This window comes from Mugil cephalus, chromosome 18, assembly GCF_022458985.1.
Source record: "Mugil cephalus isolate CIBA_MC_2020 chromosome 18, CIBA_Mcephalus_1.1, whole genome shotgun sequence".
In the NCBI taxonomy this organism is placed as follows: Eukaryota; Metazoa; Chordata; class Actinopteri; order Mugiliformes; family Mugilidae; genus Mugil; species Mugil cephalus.
The window spans coordinates 6,562,609-6,580,627 of NC_061787.1; the positions used below are offsets into that span (position 1 = coordinate 6,562,609).

Consider the following 18,019-nt stretch of genomic DNA (forward strand, 5'->3'; position numbering starts at 1 on the left):
CACTCACAGGAAAGCATCTTGTTTTTCTTTTTGCCATGTTTTAACTCACTTAAGCTGAAAGTACAAGGTGATACACAACTACAAGCCCCAACCCCTACAACCTACAGGACTTGAATGGTTGGCTTCAAGGTAAAGCTCAGCAACAACGCCTGTCAAACAGACTAGTACAGACGTACCAACTGGAGAAACCCACCGGCAATGGGAAAGACATAATCCCATTCAAGGGCAAAGGTCAGAGCATTGCAGTCTACCATGGTGCTGAGTCCATCCAACCGAGCACTTTGGGCAATCTCATCTGTGACAACGAAGAACATTACATCAGTCGCTGCCCTAGCATTTAAGTGGACAAGTGGATAACAGCGGAAAAGCGGTGCTGGAACCTCAAGAAACCTTCCAGTGACTGTGGTGATATCTGTCTCCAAGTGCTCCACAGCGACGCTCGGTGCCGGTCCACCGACCCACAGTCCAGAACCTCAGAGTCGAGTATATTTGACGCCCAGTATAACCTCCAGCCAGGTGCTCCTAAAGGTGGTTCCTGATGCTGAGGAACAATTCTGATTCAGTAGAAACTTTCACTGTACAAGATGACGGAGCACAACAAACTTGCTAACAGCGCTCTGCGGTCAGATGTGGCCCACCTCCAAGGGTCAAAGGTCAACTTTGATATCTCCCCCAAAGGCAACCCACGGAGGAGGTTCAAAGTGCGGGGAGCATTCACAGCAGCAGGTCTAGACCTAGCAGAGCAAACCTACCCTGTGCAGATGCTCAGAGGATCCAATCCAATGATGGACCCATAGCTATCCTCACTGCCCTAGGATGGGCACTGCAAGGGGCAGAGAGGTGTGCACCAGAGCAAACATCAGTGCAACAATGCTATTTCACTTAATTTGCCAGCCCAGATGATCTCCTGTACCGGAATATCGAGAAGTTGTGGCAACTTCATGTTGTACCTTTTCGAAATGAGAAAACGGTCGTCAGCTCTCGTGAGTACCAAGATTCAATGAACCTTCTGGAAAGGAAAACACGGTGCCTGGAAGTTGAAGGATTTCACCACTATGCATGGTCAGCCTCCTGAGGAAAATAGGAGCACCAAAGCTAAACAGCTCCACCCATTCAGTCATGACTCATCTAAGGGCAACAGAGAAGTGACTCGACTTATCGAGCTTCCTGTACTTCAGAGACTCTTGAAGAATCCCTGGTTTTGTAACTTTTACACGAGGAAATGTGGGCGCGGCTGTTCAGAATTCTTCAAGCTAGAACTATTTATGCGGCTTTCGGCTTTTATTTTGAAGGGGGCGTTTTATTTTGACGACAGATTACGCAGTTCCGTTTCTTTTCTTTACATTCTTCACTCTAGATGTTTACAGGGGTACAGCAGTCACCGGCGCTGTAAGTTGTGGTAATAGTGACCTCACCTTTGCACTTTTTAAAATGTCGCGATTGTATGTCTGTTAAGTCTTTAGTTTACTTTCAATTCATATATGCATGATTCAGGGTTAAAGTAGCACTTATAAAAGACTGGATGACTGTTGCTGTTAAACGTATTTTTATTGCCTGTATTTTAATTTAATATGTTTTACATACTGTGTTTTTGGGGGTAATGTATTTGACTTACAGCAGTATGCAAAGATGACCCAGTCCTTTATTTCTTGTTATATATTTTGAGAAACTGCTCTGTACACCAAAACGCATCGCTGTACGCACAGTTCTTCAGTAAAACCTTTAAAACTCTGCTGATGTCCCCAGTGTCTCCTGGCCAAAACCCTGCATTGGTCAGTTAGAGTAAAATCAGCATCAGACGTCTCATTCCTGTGAACACAAAAACAGTGAACACAACCTTGATACTAAGAGAGCAACCAGGCGGAGGAAGAGAAATATGATTGCGGGTGAGTACGACTATGGGAAGTGGATTTTCCGCGTGACTGAGGGTGAAAGTCAAAGTACAATTTATGCAATTTGTCATTAGTAAGTTATCAAACAGCCTGACACATGATGTCCTCTAAAACTGTTTATCTATAATAGCACCAGTTAAATTTAATTACTTAAAAAAAAGAAAGAAATATACTGTGTAATATAAAATATACAATAATACTGTACACAATAAATTTGTGTTTTCTTGTTTCTGAAACTTTTGCATTGCACTTTTATATGTTTGCTTCTTCTCAAGATAAAATATTTAGCCTCCTTCTTTAATTCTTTTAATTTCCCAAAAGAGGTTTAAAACAAAGTTCCTATTTTCTCTCTTTCAAGCTGTTCTCCTGTTGTGTGCTGTCAGAGCACTCGGCTCTGATGGTGCAGAGCCCCAGGATTGTGTACCCAGTTATGAGGTAAGCGGTTTTAAGTGAGTGACGATAAATGGGCTAAAAAAAAAAAGAAAATACAGTATATTTCTGAAATGATTACATTTCAATAAGATTGCTTTTCTTCATAAGCCATGCTCGACACATAAATGAACAGAATAAGTTACACGTACTTGGATAAAAACATCGACAATTAGGATAAGATACAAGCAGACATACACTTTCAGGCGGTTTCTTGGTTACAAAAGACACACGGTGGAAGCCATTTTTTATCAGTTATGTCAAACACAAAATAAACCTACACAAAATTCACTTTCATGCAACTTAATGTTGGGGAATTAAATGTCTCGTCTTTCAGGTGGCGTGTTTACTGCCAGTTGATTATCTGAATGAGTCTGATCCTGTCACGATGGACCTGTGTATGGGTAAGAAACTGGTCATCTCTCTGAAGGGCCTCCCTGGATCTCCTACCTGCCACTGGAACAGAACAGATCATTCAGAAATGACAATGTGAGTGTGTTTGTGTGTGGGCTTAGTCGTGTTTTGTATTGCTGTATGTATATAATTAAAGTGACACATTTACTTAAACCTCCACAGAAACGGGAGTCACGCCATGGTTATATCAGCACTGTCTGAGAAAGATTCAGGGACGTACACGCTGACTTGTCAAACAAACTCCGCTCAGTCATCAGTAACTGTGAATCTCAATGTATTGAGTGAGCAACATCTCATCTTGTCTCCACACAAATGCTCCACCTCCACTCAGCACAGCAACAACAAGCACGAGGCAGTTTAATGGTTCAAAATGAATAAAACTATGTCATTCATTTTCTAGGACCTCCAACAAGACCACGGCTGATGCTGGACCGTGTAAATGAACGAATGATAACCCCCCGTTTTAAATGCACCTCTGAGGGCTTCCCAAGGCCTGAAATACAGTGGTCTGAGTAAGGCGATGTCTTTTTCATTTATATTCACAGTTTTATCAAAAGTCTTGTATAAAAGCATGTTCCCTGAATGCCGGCGTTTTTCCTCCTTTCAAACAGAGGGAAGACAGGGACATATGTTACTGTAGGGAATGAAGGTGCAGAGAGCAGCGTATCAGGTTCAAACTATCCTAAGTCTGAAGCGATGTGTTGTGCTATTAACACTGAAGGACAAGAATGCTCTCAACTCTACGACTATGGTAATTAATTGTAAACAAATATGCCATTAATTAAATACATCCTACAAAAGAAGAGTAAATTTAAAAAAACATGTTTCAGACTTTGAGACTGCGAGTGGTTCACAAGCTGAGGTTTCTAACTTGACCCTGAGCCCTGGTCAGACTTTACTTCTTCGCTGTCAAAAACGAGGTTATACTTGGCCATACCCAGTGTGGGAGAAGGATGGCGAAAGACTGGAGGCTAGAACTGTAGGATGTGACTTAAAGAAAGAGGTACAGTAAAGATTCACAGAAATTAATGAGACTTCAGTTGTCTTTCATGTCATAAAACTGTATCAATATTCCCAATGTTAACCACAACACTGATGTGTTTTTTTCTTCCAGATGTGCATTAAAAATGACCGATATGCTAGGAGACTGTTTGCCTTCCTTCTCATGACATCACTTAATTTTAACAACATTGGTACATACACCTGCCGGAATCCAGACGGAAAAACTAAATCTTTTAACATACATGTCCAGGGTTAGTATGTTTGACTTTATTATTATTCTGCATAATACTGCAACCATGAAATAAGTAAGTTGCATAAAATGTACTGCAGGCCGGCTGTACTTGTACTGATTTGTTACTGTGTTGCATCAGCTGAAGGTTTCCTCTCCGCCCAACTGAATGAGACCAAGATTTTATCAGCCGAGGACACGTCCAGCTTCAGCTTGCAAGCCACCGTCTCCTACTATCCTCTGCTGACGCACTGTTTCTGGGAGGCCCCTAATAAAACTGTAACGAAATGCACAAGGGATACATGGGTAACAAAGCACAGGTAATTTCAAGAACCAGCGGCACTACTGACAAACTTCTAAAAGCGTGTAGAAATATGCAGAGTACTAAAAATCGACTCCATTTACGATAAAGTAATATGACATTTAGAACTCCTAGATGATTTCCATTTAAAGCTTTCAGCCATGATGCTGTTTCCTCAGGAATGTGATGCTACATCAGCCACTCGAGACGGGAGAATATAAGTTACACCTGGAGGCTGGAGGACACAAAGAAACAAAGACAATATCAGTGTGTGTTGTAGGTAAGTTAACGTGAAAGTCATTTAAAAAACATATATTTTACAGGTATATTATTGGTTCCTTAATACTTAAAATCCACTGATTTGGTTCCAGACACACCAAAGTTCATCTTCACTGAAGATGATGATGAGGTCATGGTTCATACGTCAAGTCTTGTGCCAGCCAATTACTCTTGGCTTTCTTGCTCTTCACTGAATGACAGGTATGGTTACTTTCACGGCTGCTCAGCTCAGAGCGCATAGTAGACCCTGGAGATTAAAAGTCACTACTCTTTTTCTCACCACAGTTGTGAAATAATTCACAATGAAACCGATTCTGACGTCCTTTGTGACAAGATGATCAAGAGAAATATGAGCAAATACTGGGAGGGCAGTACAGTGTATCTGAAGTTTTGCCTGACAAACTCCATCAACTCCTGGTGCGACGAACATCATTTAATTTGGCCAAAGACCTCCAAAGTATTGCAGCCTAAAGGTAGTACCACCTTTTTTTTTTTTTTTTTTTTTTTAAATTACTAATAAAAATGTCTTTGTTAAAAGCCGTTGTGCACACATTGCTGATTTTCAGCATTCTGAGTAGGTGTACAATCAGTCTCAACTGGTATACCACCATGTACAGGTTTATCATCCTCATATGATCCCGATGGTTGGACCCAACACGACGATGAGAAAGCGCGACGACGACAAGACACAGGCGGGAAACGACTACTGCAAAACCAGTGTGACTGAAGACAGCAAAGCAGAAGTGTGTGACTCACGCTGATTTTACAGTGTAGAATATATTAATGGATTATTAATGGAAAGTTTATCCTTCCCTCTGAGTTTACTTTTACTCAAGTAGCAAACTTCAGTGGATTTTTGTTTACTGGCTGAGATGTATTACTTTAGTATTTCCAGTTCCTGATGCATATTACAGAGGGACATGTACACTTTAACTGCACTACATTTATCAAACTGCTGCCATTATTACATGGTTTACTTTTTAGCCTAAAAGCATACTGATTATTTCATAAAATGTAAAGTGATAATTTAAATTAGCCATTTCAAGCAAATACAAGCAACTACAGCTATGCAGCTTAATGATCATTTTCCAGTGTTTATGTTGATACAACACATAACTAAGTTAGGTTCCTGTTTACTTCTTGTTTTTGTCAAAACTTAGATTAGCTCATGTTAAATGAATTCATAATGAAAAAAATCCTGAATCGAAACTTTTTAGGAAGCCACATTTCTGTGGCCACCTGTCGATCAGGTTTTAGAGGTCAGATAGCAGCTATCTATTCCAAGCAGTCAAAACATAGCACTTTTATGAATTAAACAACATATGTGAGAGATGTGTGTATTTAAAAAACAAAATAATCCTCCAGAGAGTTACCATAATTTTAGTTGTATTCAAGTAGCCTATGAGGCCTTTAGTCTACAAAACTGTTTGATTCCAAAAGATTAGAAGGAGATTTAACTATATATTAACTAAATATTAACCACAGTCAGAAATGTGGGCTATCTTCTGTGTGTCCATCAGTGCATTAACCCAAGCATTGTCCGAAGGTCAGTAAATGCTGCACACTCCACAGAGAGTGTGTATTCAAGGCATTAAGGTAAAGGTATGAAAGAGTTGAACTTCCAAAATAAAATTCGTCCACAAGCGACAATGTTAAATTAAGTCATGAAAATAATTTTGCACTCAAGATTAGAAAATCTTAAGCGCATGACAAGTTAAACACTTTGATACTACAAGCATTTTTTTATCGCTTTTTTTTTTTTTTTGTAGCTGTTTGTAGCTCTTGTGATGTTGATGTGATGAAGAATATAGCTGAGAGGATGAAGATACTGTCCTGAGCTTCCTCCCCCATACTGTCAATTCTGAGAGGATATTGGATCCTTATACCCCAGCTATGACAGAAATTACTAATTGAATATACTGAATACTAACAACAAAGTATATGTAAATTCTCTGATGGAAGGAATAGAGGCCAAATATGCGACAATTAGTGGGCTTAAATAAATTAAATTAAATGCTTGGTGATATTCTGAGTAGGTGTACAATCAGTCTCAACTGGTATACCACCATGTACAGGTTTATTCATTCATATTTTACCGACTTTTTGAATGAATCCATGTAAAATATATTTAAACAGGAAGATCAGTTTTATTTTGAAGGCCAGGTCTTGCACTTGTACCGTAATGTCTTGAAAACACACGGGCTCTTGCTTTTGTGGTGGCTAACCGCAGGTCTTAGATGCAAGCATTTAAGAGTTTTCCCAAAATAATAATAATAAAGATGGACATCGCCACGGTAAATGAGCTTCCTTACGAGGATTTTGTGAATATTTTTGGCAATGTGGTGGAGAAATGTCCAATTATAACAGCTGCGGTGTGGTCTAGGCGTCCCTTTGGTAGCTTAAATGCTTTGGAGGCTGAAATCAGTGAGTTCATCGATGCCCTCCCAGAATCAGGTGAGACATATTTCAACTTTTGTTTCAGTTTTTCTCTCTTTCAAGGGGCCTGATGCGCCCCTACATTTAATTCTGGCTGCGCGCAACCTGTCGCCACGTGTCCAGGTAAAGAGGGGATCCTCAGGTGTCACCCGGACCTCGCGGGGAGGGACCTCCAGAGCGGCACCTTGACACGGGAGTCGCGCGAGGAGCAGGCGCGAGCCGGAATGGATGCCCTCAGCTCGGAGGAAGCCTCGCGCATGGCTCGGCTCAATGAGGAATACAAGGAGCGCTTCGGATTCCCGTTTGTCATCTGCGCCCGGATGAACGACAAAGCGAACATCTTACGGCAGCTCACCGAGCGATGCAGGAGCGAGCGCCAGGTGGAGAGGGCGCGAGGAGTGGAGGAGGTGAAGAAGATATGCCGCGTGCGTCTCCAAGCTCTGGTGCTCAGCGACGCTCCCAACAAGTTATGATATGATGTTGGATGTACAGACCATTACCATTGTTGTCGGGCTGAAATGCATATATTCTTTATTCCAATTTTATTATGAGAGTTACTCATCTATTAAACTTTATAATGAATTCTTCAAACACTAAAACAGCATTGATTCTACTTTGATCATTTACATGCGAGGTGTACCGAGACTCTCATACGTTTCAGTTTGGGGCAGCTCGTTGTGCTTCATTTAGACACCTTTGTCTCCCCTCTAGTGGTAGTGAACGGTCAATACACTAGTTAGTTTCATTGTACAGACAATGAATAGCTATTGATATATTTTAAACTGTTCCTTTCTCAATATAATGCAGTACACCACCACTAAGACCCACTATGAAATCAATGATGAACAAGGTGTAGTGTATAGTCATCACCTTTTTCAAAACATCAACAAAAATGTAGAGCAGATTCTTTGAAGTATAATTCATAGTAGAACTGCTGTATTGGACTGCATTGATTAGCACAGATGGACCTAATAAGTAGATTTTGACTATGCATATTTTTTAATGCGAAAGTTTATTCTGTACAAACTGAAACACATACTTGTCTTTTTGAGCAGTGACAGACGTTTCCTGGCTTCAACTGGTCTCAGGACAGAAAGGAGGTCACTCTCCTGCAGGTAGCTCAGGTCCTCAACTCCTTAACATTGCAGATGCTCCAGCAAAGGCCTCAGGGTCTCTCAGTTTAGGCACTGATTTGATGAAAGACAGAAGCGGACTCTCTGTATCCATGACTAGGAGGACTAGAAGGGATGAAAAATACTGTTACTGTCAGATTTTAATCTTTCAAACTCCAGATGACTCTGAGTCAACAATGCTATGCTTAAATGAAATTACTCTTGTCCCACAAACACAGAAAGACCCTTTCCACTGCATCTCGGTAGCTGCTCAACATTAGGTTCTTTGAATAAGGTTTCTCCTACTGCGGAGCGCACTGCTTCACTGTGTTCTGCCATGAAATCAACTCTCACCACTTATCTGCAGAGAGAAAGAAAAAAAAAATGATGGATCATGAAATTTGCCGAAATCAAAATAAATGCTATTGGTTGTGAAAAAGTCGACCTAAACTGTGTTAGCAGATTTCCCTTCAATAAACTAGAAGATGATCGTTAGCTTATCCTTTACATATTTTTCAGTATTGTTTTGAATTTCATGTTGACCACTGACTAGTGTTGCACCAAAATTAAAATTTGAAAAACCTTGAAAAAGGCAAAGTAGGTCGCTACTCCTATATTTGTGAGAGGCAAGAGGAAGATGAAAATATTAGTTTTAAGAAAGAGTAACTGGTTGAAATAAACCATTACCAAATCTCAGTATCATTTATAAAACATTTGTTCTCTCTTCTTTGGAAGAAAATCCACTTAAAATGTCTCACTAGCGACACCTGCAAGTGGAGGAGTAGGAGCAGTCTGCGTGGAAAGAAGACTTTGACATTTTGACACGTTCCATAAAATCCAGCTTCCTATCCTAGCCAGAAATCATGCCATTTCAAGACACGCAGTAAAAGTTATGGCCAAAAAATTAGTGAAAATGTAGAAGAGGGTTAATAATCGATTATTGTTCATTGTTGCAGCTCTAAACAAATGTTGTTCCTCTTTCTCTCCGCCTGTGTCAGTCAGTTCACAAAAGTAAACGTAATGACTCACTGTTAAGTGCTAAGCTAACGTTAGCGTAAATAAAATAAAAAGTGGTTGGTCTGGCTGACTACTAACACTCATATATATACAGGTGCTGGCCAGTAAATTAGAATATCATCAAAAACTTGATTTATCTCAGTAATTCCATTCAAAAAGTGAAATTTGTACATTATATTCATGCAATGCACACAGACCGATGTATTTCCAATGTTTATTTCTTTTAATTTTGATATTTATAAGTGACAACTAATGAAAACTCCAAATTTGGCATCTCAAAAAATTAGAATATTGAAAAGGCCAATGAAAAAAATGTTTTTTTTTAGAAATGTTGGCCAACTGAAAAGAATGAACATGAAAAGCATGCGCATGTATAGCACTCAATACTTAGTCGGGGCTCCTTTTGCCTCAATCACTGCATTAATGCGGCGTGGCATGGACTCGATCAGTCTGTGGCACTGCTCAGGTGTTATGAGAGCCCAGGTTGCTCTGATAGTCGTCTTCAGCTCCTCTGCATTGTTGGGTCTAGCGCATTGCATCTTACGCTTCACAATACCCCATAGATTTTCTATGGGGTTAAGGTCAGGCGAGTTTGCTGGCCAATCAAGGACAGGGATACCATGGTCCTTGAACCAGGTACTGGTGGTTTTGGCACTGTGTGCAGGTGCCAAGTCCTGTTGAAAAGTGAAATCTGCATCTCCATAAAGTTGGTCAGCAGCAGGAAGCATGAAGTGCTCTAAAACTTCCTGGTAGACAGCTGCATTGACCTTGGACCTCAGGAAACAGAGTGGGCCAACACCGGCAGATGACATGGCACCCCACACCATCACTGACGGTGGAAACTTTACACTGGACCTCATGCAACGTGGATTCTGTGCTTCTCCGCTCTTCCTCCAGACTCTGGGTCCTTGATTTCCAAAGGAAATGCAAAATTTGCTTTCATCAGAAAACGTAACTTTGGACCACTCAGCAGCAGTCCAGTCCTTTTTATCCTTGGCCCAGGCGAGACGCTTCTTACGCTGTTTCTTGTTCAAGAGTGGCTTGACACACGGAATGCGACAGCTGAATCCCATGTCTTTCATGCGTCTCTTCGTGGTGGTTCTTGAAGCGCTGACTCCAGCTGCAGTCCACTCTTTGTGGATCTCCCCCACATTTTTTAATGGGTTTGTCGTCACAATTCTCTGCAGGGTGCGGTTATCCCTAGAGCTTGTACACTTTTTTCTACCACATTTTTTCCGTCCCTTCGCCTGTCTGTTAATGTGCTTGGACACAGAGCTCTGCGAACAGCCAGCTTCTTTAGCAATCAACTTTTGTGTCTTGCCCTCCTTGTACAAGGTGTCAATGGTCGTCTTTTGGACAACTGTTAAGTCAGAAGTCTTCCCCATGATTGTGGAGCCTTCAGAACAAGACTGAGGAACCTTTTAAAGGCCTTTGCAGGTGTTTTGAGTTAATCAGCTGATTAGTGTGGCACCAGGTGTCTTCTATATTGAGCCTTTTCAGAATATTCTAATTTTCTGAGATACTGAATTTGGTGTTTTCATTAGCTGTCAGTTGTAATAATAAAAATGAAAATTAATAAACACTTGAAATATATCACTATGTGTGGAAGGAAAGTATACAGTATACAAGTTTCACCTTTTGAATGGAATTACTGAAATAATTCAACTTTTTGATGATATTCTAATTTACTGGCCAGCACCTGTATATCTATGACTAACACTGGCAGACGCCACGTGAAGACGCCGCCGCCGCCGGCCATGCTTTTGTCATCATAGTTAGCTAACATTTCAATTGACGACATGCTAGCGGATTGGTTTTGTCGACTAAGTAAAATCAGAGGCATGGTGGTACATAAAGCTAATACTACTAAGCTTCAGTTTGATACTTGCCTTCTGCCTTCGTCCTTCCTCCAGCCTCGACATTAGCTGCTGTTTGCTCCAAGTTTCTGTGACCAAATGGGAACAGCCGCGTGGTGATTGTTGACCTTATTAAGCGTAACGTCAAAGACGGATGTTCAGTGTCCCAACAGCAAATGGCATGTCTTCTTCTTCTTCTTCTTCTTCTTCTTCTTCTCCAACCGTTTCTGTCGACCAATCCAAACGGGACCCGCACTTTTCAAAGCACGCACTCCAATGACATGTCGCGTTCACGTTTTTGTCTTTTGTGTTTGTGCAGGGAGACGTTGCAGCAGTAAAATGTGTCCTGATTACACGTGTTTTTTTCAAGACGAACAAAAAATAAATAAATAAATAAATAAAAATAATTCAAGTAATTCGAGCTCCATGGCCTTCTGCAGGTTTTCCCTTTGAATTCCAGCCAGGGAGTTACACGCCAACGCCAGCACCACCTTGCCCAACGACACTAAATCTGCTTGCTACAAAATAAAAACACCACAGAAACAAACATATTTCAAACAAAAACAAAAAACACTCCTATCTGTCTCAACTTCAACCACATTCTCAGGTGGTGAGGTAAATGAGATATTATTAGCACAAGCTGCAAAAAATAGTGTGTGAAAAAAAGATGGGAAGTACCTGGTACTGTGGCATCAGGGCAAGATGATTGGTCTGACTGTTGTCAAATGTTAAGACATCAAACACCCCAACGCAGTTCAACCGTAACCTATGAGACGAAAGACGTCATTAGTTTGTCTGCAAATCTTCATTGCACAGTGCACAATAATGTAGCTTGATAAAAAAAAAAGAAAAGACAAACTCCCTCTGCCATGCGTAGCACACTTTGAAGAAGTCAGTCAATCTAACTTAATAAGAACAGCTTTCATGTGAAAATCATGGTTTTCATGTTTTACTGTGTAATCTTCTGTAACTCATACCACCAGCCTGCAAGGTGCAATGTGAACCAACAAGAGTGACAGGTTGTGTACTGCACAATAACCACAATGAATACACACACTCAACAAGTCAGAGCAGGTCAAAATGTGTCTCCCCCTAAAGGAGTATTTTGAGCCGGTCCCTCGCGCTTGCCCTCATACAGTTTATACACCATCAGTGTTTTCTACAGACTAGACAAAGATCATGACTAAATGGTTTTGCTTCCCCTGTCTGTCATTCCTGTAGGTATGCACCTGCCTTAGGATCAGTTTCAGCCACAATAGACCCTAAAGCCAACGACCTCATCATCAAACAAGTCAACAAGTCAATGTGTGAAGTGGAAAGGTGCAGAGATGCACCTGAGGTGATGCTGGGTCTATTTCTGTGTGAAGGAGGAAGGGAGGGAAGATCAACCCACCCCACTTCCTCTCTGTGAAGTACGAGTCTGCTGCTGGGTCATTGAAATGTCTGCTAAACATGGTTTCTGCACCGGCGTGGAAGTCATAAGAGAACACCAACGCTGGGGGAAAAAAGAGAGCACAAAGGACGAGTTAGTGTGAAAACCAACCAAGCAACTTGTTTTTATTTAACTGTCATGAGATCATCAAATAGGAAAATCAACCAAATTCACCAAAATGAAAGTGACCATATGAAGAAGACACAGAAGATTTAAACGGTGGTAAACACTCACTGTTGTGAGAAGCAACAGCAGTTGCTTACATTTTTTTTTTTTTTTTTTTTTTTTTATGAAAGTCCCTCAGTGGGTCTTGTTTTCTTCATATTTCACCTTCCATAATGTTATTGGTCTCTATCACCTTCATACTTTGGGGGTGTTTTTTTGGCAGGAGTATGCTTTCAGGCGTGGTTTCACCATTTGCACTTAGACTTCCTCTGTTTTAAAGATACTTGCACAGATTATGCACAGCACAGTTTCACAGTCAATGCGGAGGAAGAGAAATATGATTGCGGGTGAGTACGAGTATTTGAAGTCCCTCTTCTGTGGCCTGAACATTTCTGGATGTGAACCAGGGTGAAACTAGAATTTATGCAACTTGTCATTAGTAGGTGGGGATTTTTTTTGTTTGTTTTTTAAGGCATTTTACAGGATTTGTTGGCATAAGTCTTTATCAGCATTTGCCAAGTTGTTCATCAAACAGTTTTACAAATCTCTAACACTGTTTATGTATAATAGTATGAGTTAATTTTAATTACTTAAAAAAAGAAAAATAAAGACTGGTTTATATAAATGGGTCAAAGACGAGACATGTCAATTCTGGTGTCCGAGGCATATTTATAATAGTAAAAATAAATTTAAAAAAATTAAAAAGTACAATTTGTTGCTCAATTCTCCCCACTTTACTTGCTCATATGAGTATTTACTGTAAGAAATGAAAATTGAAGGATCTATTTAGCTCAAAAGTACAAAACTGTCCTTCCTGGATAACGTCCGGGCTAAAGATCTAAGTACAAAATTATGCTAAAAATGTCAAAAATCTTAATAAAGGCATTAATGATACACTTGGGCATAATTGTGTTGGTGTTTGTAACGACACCTACAAATATAGTAACAACACTAAGCTCATTTACATTTTTACTCCAGAAATACTTTTGTCCCCATTTTTGGATTCTCAAATGTCCTTCCTGTGTATCACACATAAAGTGGCTATATGACCATAATTGGATTTGGACAGCCATGTTACAGGGTGTTGTATCAGCCAGCAGATTCTGAAGGACCCCCAAAAGAGATAACAATGTCAGTAAATCTCTCTTAAAATGTTGATATTTTGACCTTTTCACTCAGTGGTACGTGATGAACCACCATGATGTATCTTTCTGGATAACGCTAATAACACATTTATAATTTTTTTACATTTTAAAATGACCTATTTCATGTGAAATATGACATTGATGTGTTGAAGATCAAGCTAATGTTTTACACAGTAGACCCAGTTAGTGCCCGATTATAAAGGAAAAACAAAGTTTAAAACAAAGTTTCAATTTTTTCTCTGTCAAGCTGTTCTCCTGTTGTGTGCTGTCAGCGCACTCGGCTCTGATGGTGCGGAGACCCAGAATTGTGTACCCAGTTATGAGGTAAGCGGTTTTAAGTGAGCAATAATCAATGGGTTAAAAAAAAACAAAAAAAAACAGTATATTTCTGAAATAATTATATTTTATTTTTTTTTCTCCATAAGCCATGCTGCCATACTTGGATAAACACATAAAGAATTAGAATGAGATACAAGCAGACATGCATTTACTCTGTAGGTTTAACAGAACATGCTATATTAACAAATGAAGATGCAGTTTCTTCCATTATCTCAGGACCATAGAAGCAATTAGACAAAGCTAAAAGCTGCTGAATAAAGGCAACTGGTCTTTTAGAATTATTTGAAGATTTTTCGCCAGGTATCTACCCAAGACTTCAAGAAATTCTACAAGTCTAGTGGCCTTTATTCAACGTCTTTTAACATGACCTGGATGAGTGAGAACCTTCACAGACATTTAGACAAAGTCTTCTAGAGTAGGAAAAGCAAAAGTGCACAGCAGCAAGAGGTTGTAAAACACAAGAGGGGGAAATGACACTCTTGTTTCATTTCTTGAAACGTTTTGTAGCTCCACCTGCAGCCTCATCGGTGACATGCCTTCTACAAACCAATGCTTCAGTATTAATAGTCTAATTATGTCAAATGTAATAATAAATCAGACAGAAACCACAAACCAAAATAATTTTTACTTAACTAATTTAACTACATTTTCCGGCTAACTTTGTTGCTAATATTTCCGTCCAGGCACATTTACTTACCACTCGGAAGCCATTTTTATCAGTTAATTGAAATGTTAGGGAAAGAAACACAAAATAAATCTACACAAAATTCACTTTCATGCAACTTAATGTTGGGGAATTAAATGTCTCGTCTTTCAGGTGGCGTATTTACTGCCAGCTGATTATCTGAATGAATCTGATCCTGTCACGATGGACCTGTTTATGGGTAAGAAACTGGTCATCTCCCTGAAGGGCCTCCCTGGATCTCCTACCTGCCACTGGAACAGAACAGATCATTCAGAAATGACAATGTGAGTGTGTTTGTGTGTGGGCTTAGTCGTGTTTTGTATTGCTGTATGTATATAATTAAAGTGACACATTTACTTAAACCTCCGCAGAAACGGGAGTCACGCCATGGTTATATCAGCACTGTCTGAGAAAGATTCAGGGACGTACACGCTGACTTGTCAAACAAACTCCGCTCAGTCATCAGTAACTGTGAATCTTAATGTATTGAGTGAGTAACATCTCATCTTGTCTCCACACAAATGCTCCACCTCCACTCAGCACAGCAACAACAAGCACGAGGCAGTTTAATGGTTCAAAATGAATAAAACTGTCATTCATTTTCTAGGACCTCCAACAAGACCACGGCTGATGCTGGACCGTGTAAATCAACGAATGACATCCCCCCGTTTTAAATGCACCTCTGAGGGCTTCCCAAGGCCCAAAATACAGTGGTCTGGGTAAGGCGATATCTTTTTCATTTATATTCACAGTTTTATTAAAAAAAAGTCTTGTATAAAAGCATGTTCCCTGAATGCCGGCGTTTTTCCTCCTTTCAAACAGAGGGAACACAGGGACATGTGTTACTGTAGGGAATGAAGGTGCAGAGAGCAGCGTATCAGGTTCAAACTATCCTACGTCTGAAGCGATGTGTTGTGCTACTAACACTGAAGGACAAGAATGCTCTCAACTCTATGACTATGGTAATTAATTGTAAACAAATATGCCATTAATTAAATACATCCTACAAAAGAAGAGTAAATTTAAAAAAACATGTTTCATACTTTCAGACTGCGAGTGGTTCACAAGCTGAGGTTTCTAACTTGACCCTGAGCCCTGGTCAGACTTTACTTCTTCGCTGTCAAAAACGAGGTTATACTGAGCCATACCCAGTGTGGGAGAAGGATGGCGAAAGACTGGACGACAAAACTGTAGGATGTGACTTAAAGAAAGAGGTACAGTAAAGATTCACAGAAATTAATGAGACTCTCCTTCAGTTGTCTTTCATGTCATAAAACTGTATCGATATTCCCAATGTTAACCACAACACTGACGTGTTTTTTTCTTCCAGATGTGCATTAAAAATGACCGATATGCTGGGAGACTGTTTGCCTTACTTCTCATGACATCACTTAATTTTAACAACATTGGTACATACACCTGCCGGAATCCAGACGGAAAAACTAAATCTTTTAACATACATGTCCAGGGTTAGTATGTTTGACTTTATTATTATTTTGCATAATACTGCAACCATGAAGTAAGTAAGTTGCATAAAATGTACTGCAGGCCGGCTGTACTTGTACTGATTTGTTACTGTGTTGCATCAGCTGAAGGTTTCCTCTCCGCCCAACTGAATGAGACCAAGATTTTATCAGCCGAGGACACGTCCAGCTTCAGCTTGCAAGCCACCGTCTCCTACTATCCTCTGCTGACGCACTGTTTCTGGGAGGCCCCTAATAAAACTGTAACAAAATGCACAAGGGATACAATGGTAATAAAGCACAGGTAATTTCAAGAACCAGCGGCACTACTGACAAACTTCTAAAAGCATGTAGAAATATGCAGAGTACTAAAAGTCGACTCCATATGCGATAAAATAATATGATATTTAGAACTCCTAGATGATTTCCATTTAAAGCTTTCGGTCATGATGCTGTTTTCTCAGGAATGTGATGCTACATCAGCCGCTCGAGACGGGAGAATATAAGTTACACCTGGAGGCTGGAGGACACAAAGAAACAAAGACAATAACAGTGTGTGTTGTAGGTAAGTTAAAAATATATAAACATATATTTTACAGGTATATTATTGATTCTTTAATACTTAAAATTCACTGATTTGGTTCCAGACACACCAAAGTTCATCTTCACTGAAGATGATGAGCGGGTCATGGTTCATACGTCAAGTCTTGTGCCAGCCAATTACTCTTGGCTATCTTGCTCTTCACTGAATGACAGGTATGGTAACTTTCACGGGGCATAGTAGATCCTGGAGATTAAAAGTCACCACTCTTTTTCTCACCACAGTTGTGAAGTAATTCACTATGAAACCGATTCTGACGTCCTTTGTGACAAGACGATCGAGAGAAATATGAGCAAATACTGGGAAGGCAGTACACTGTATCTGAAGTTCTGCCTGACGAACTCCTTCAACTCCTGGTGCGACAAGCATCATTTAATTTGGCCAAAGATTACCCAAAATATGCAGCCTAAAGGTAGTACCACCTTCTTTTTTTTGCTCTCAAATTACTAATAAAAATGTCTCTATGCCTAGACAGCTGTTGTGCACACATTGTTGATTTTCAGATCATCCACAAAATGATGGCGACTTGATGTGGAAAGTAGGTTTGCGTCTGCTTGTGCTTGTGCTTCTGACTTTGGTGGTGGTCTGCGTTGTGCTCGTGTATTTTGTCGAGAAGAAGGTAAATGTGACGCATCAACTCATAAACAAACACAAACTAAACGAGAGCATATGACACCAAAGCGTTTGTGTTCCAAATAGAAGCCCCAGTATCAGCATGACCATATGATTCCGATGGTTGGACCCAACAACAGCAATGAGGAAGCTTGACAAAGCGCGACGACGACAAGACACAGGCGGGCAACGACTACTGCAAAACCAGTGTGACTGAAGACAGCAAAGCAGAAGTGTGTGACTCATGCTGATTTTACTGTGTAGAATATATTAATGGATTATTAATGGATTAATGGATTATTTTTGGATTCTTTTACACTGTATTTTTACACATTATATCAAGTTTAAGCATTATACCTGCATTAAACTGTACTTCAACACTTTCTATGAAGGTTGTATTTATAATGCCCTATGAATGCACTCATAATGTTTTATAAGGTGTCTATAAAGCATATTAATGGTCATTATTACCATCTATACATATTCACAAGTCGTCATGATGCATTATGACAACTGATGATGAATAATTATAATTTTAATCTGAATAGTGCATTATAAATATGTCAATATCAGTCTAGTCACTTGTTAATTTTATGATGCATCATAACTA

At 39.9% G+C, this 18,019-nt stretch overlaps 3 protein-coding genes across 5 annotated transcripts; all 3 read left to right on the forward strand.

Annotated features, from left to right (window-relative positions):
* Positions 1–822: 822 nt before the first annotated feature.
* On the forward strand, positions 823–17,800 carry LOC124995439 (receptor-type tyrosine-protein kinase FLT3-like). Of its 3 annotated transcripts, none has more exons than XM_047567797.1 (15): positions 823–1,399; positions 1,747–1,886; positions 2,251–2,327; positions 2,659–2,810; positions 2,898–3,016; positions 3,136–3,247; positions 3,347–3,486; positions 3,566–3,738; positions 3,850–3,988; positions 4,109–4,286; positions 4,447–4,547; positions 4,639–4,747; positions 17,022–17,209; positions 17,301–17,416; positions 17,497–17,800. In XM_047567797.1, the coding sequence occupies exons 2-15, from the start codon at positions 1,877–1,879 to the stop codon at positions 17,563–17,565; spliced, it is 1,683 nt and encodes a 560-aa protein (XP_047423753.1). In that variant the 5' UTR covers positions 823–1,399; positions 1,747–1,876; the 3' UTR covers positions 17,566–17,800. The 3 variants fall into 3 exon arrangements, with proteins under 3 accessions (XP_047423753.1, XP_047423752.1, XP_047423751.1); XM_047567796.1 differs by having other exon boundaries at positions 823–1,389; XM_047567795.1 differs by having other exon boundaries at positions 823–1,886.
* On the forward strand, positions 5,278–7,581 carry LOC124995443 (2-oxo-4-hydroxy-4-carboxy-5-ureidoimidazoline decarboxylase-like). Its single transcript, XM_047567800.1, has 2 exons — positions 5,278–7,000; positions 7,106–7,581. Exons 1-2 carry the CDS (start codon positions 6,784–6,786, stop codon positions 7,453–7,455), a joined length of 567 nt encoding a protein of 188 aa, XP_047423756.1. The 5' UTR covers positions 5,278–6,783; the 3' UTR covers positions 7,456–7,581.
* On the forward strand, positions 12,873–15,907 carry LOC124995442 (protogenin-like). The gene is made up of 7 exons (XM_047567799.1): positions 12,873–12,911; positions 13,957–14,033; positions 14,866–15,017; positions 15,105–15,223; positions 15,341–15,452; positions 15,556–15,695; positions 15,783–15,907. The coding sequence occupies exons 1-7, from the start codon at positions 12,884–12,886 to the stop codon at positions 15,803–15,805; spliced, it is 651 nt and encodes a 216-aa protein (XP_047423755.1). The 5' UTR covers positions 12,873–12,883; the 3' UTR covers positions 15,806–15,907.
* Positions 17,801–18,019: the final 219 nt, after the last annotated feature.

What these genes read in the sequence shown, in the direction of transcription:
- LOC124995439 (XM_047567795.1), top strand. An exon ending in CTCTCAACTCTACGACTATG is followed by an intron (nt 3,487 to 3,565) that starts GTAATTAATTGT and finishes AACATGTTTCAG; the next exon opens with ACTTTGAGACTGCGAGTGGT. An exon ending in TGTATTTTGTCGAGAAGAAG is followed by an intron (nt 17,417 to 17,496) that starts GTAAATGTGACG and finishes TGTTCCAAATAG; the next exon opens with AAGCCCCAGTATCAGCATGA.
- LOC124995443 (XM_047567800.1), top strand. Translation starts at nt 6,784, where the DNA reads ATGCAAGCATTTAAGAGTTTTCCCAAAATAATAATAATAAAGATGGAC. An exon ending in CGATGCCCTCCCAGAATCAG is followed by an intron (nt 7,001 to 7,105) that starts GTGAGACATATT and finishes CCACGTGTCCAG; the next exon opens with GTAAAGAGGGGATCCTCAGG.
- LOC124995442 (XM_047567799.1), top strand. Translation starts at nt 12,884, where the DNA reads ATGCGGAGGAAGAGAAATATGATTGCGG. An exon ending in ATTGTGTACCCAGTTATGAG is followed by an intron (nt 14,034 to 14,865) that starts GTAAGCGGTTTT and finishes CTCGTCTTTCAG; the next exon opens with GTGGCGTATTTACTGCCAGC. An exon ending in CCCAAAATACAGTGGTCTGG is followed by an intron (nt 15,453 to 15,555) that starts GTAAGGCGATAT and finishes CCTTTCAAACAG; the next exon opens with AGGGAACACAGGGACATGTG.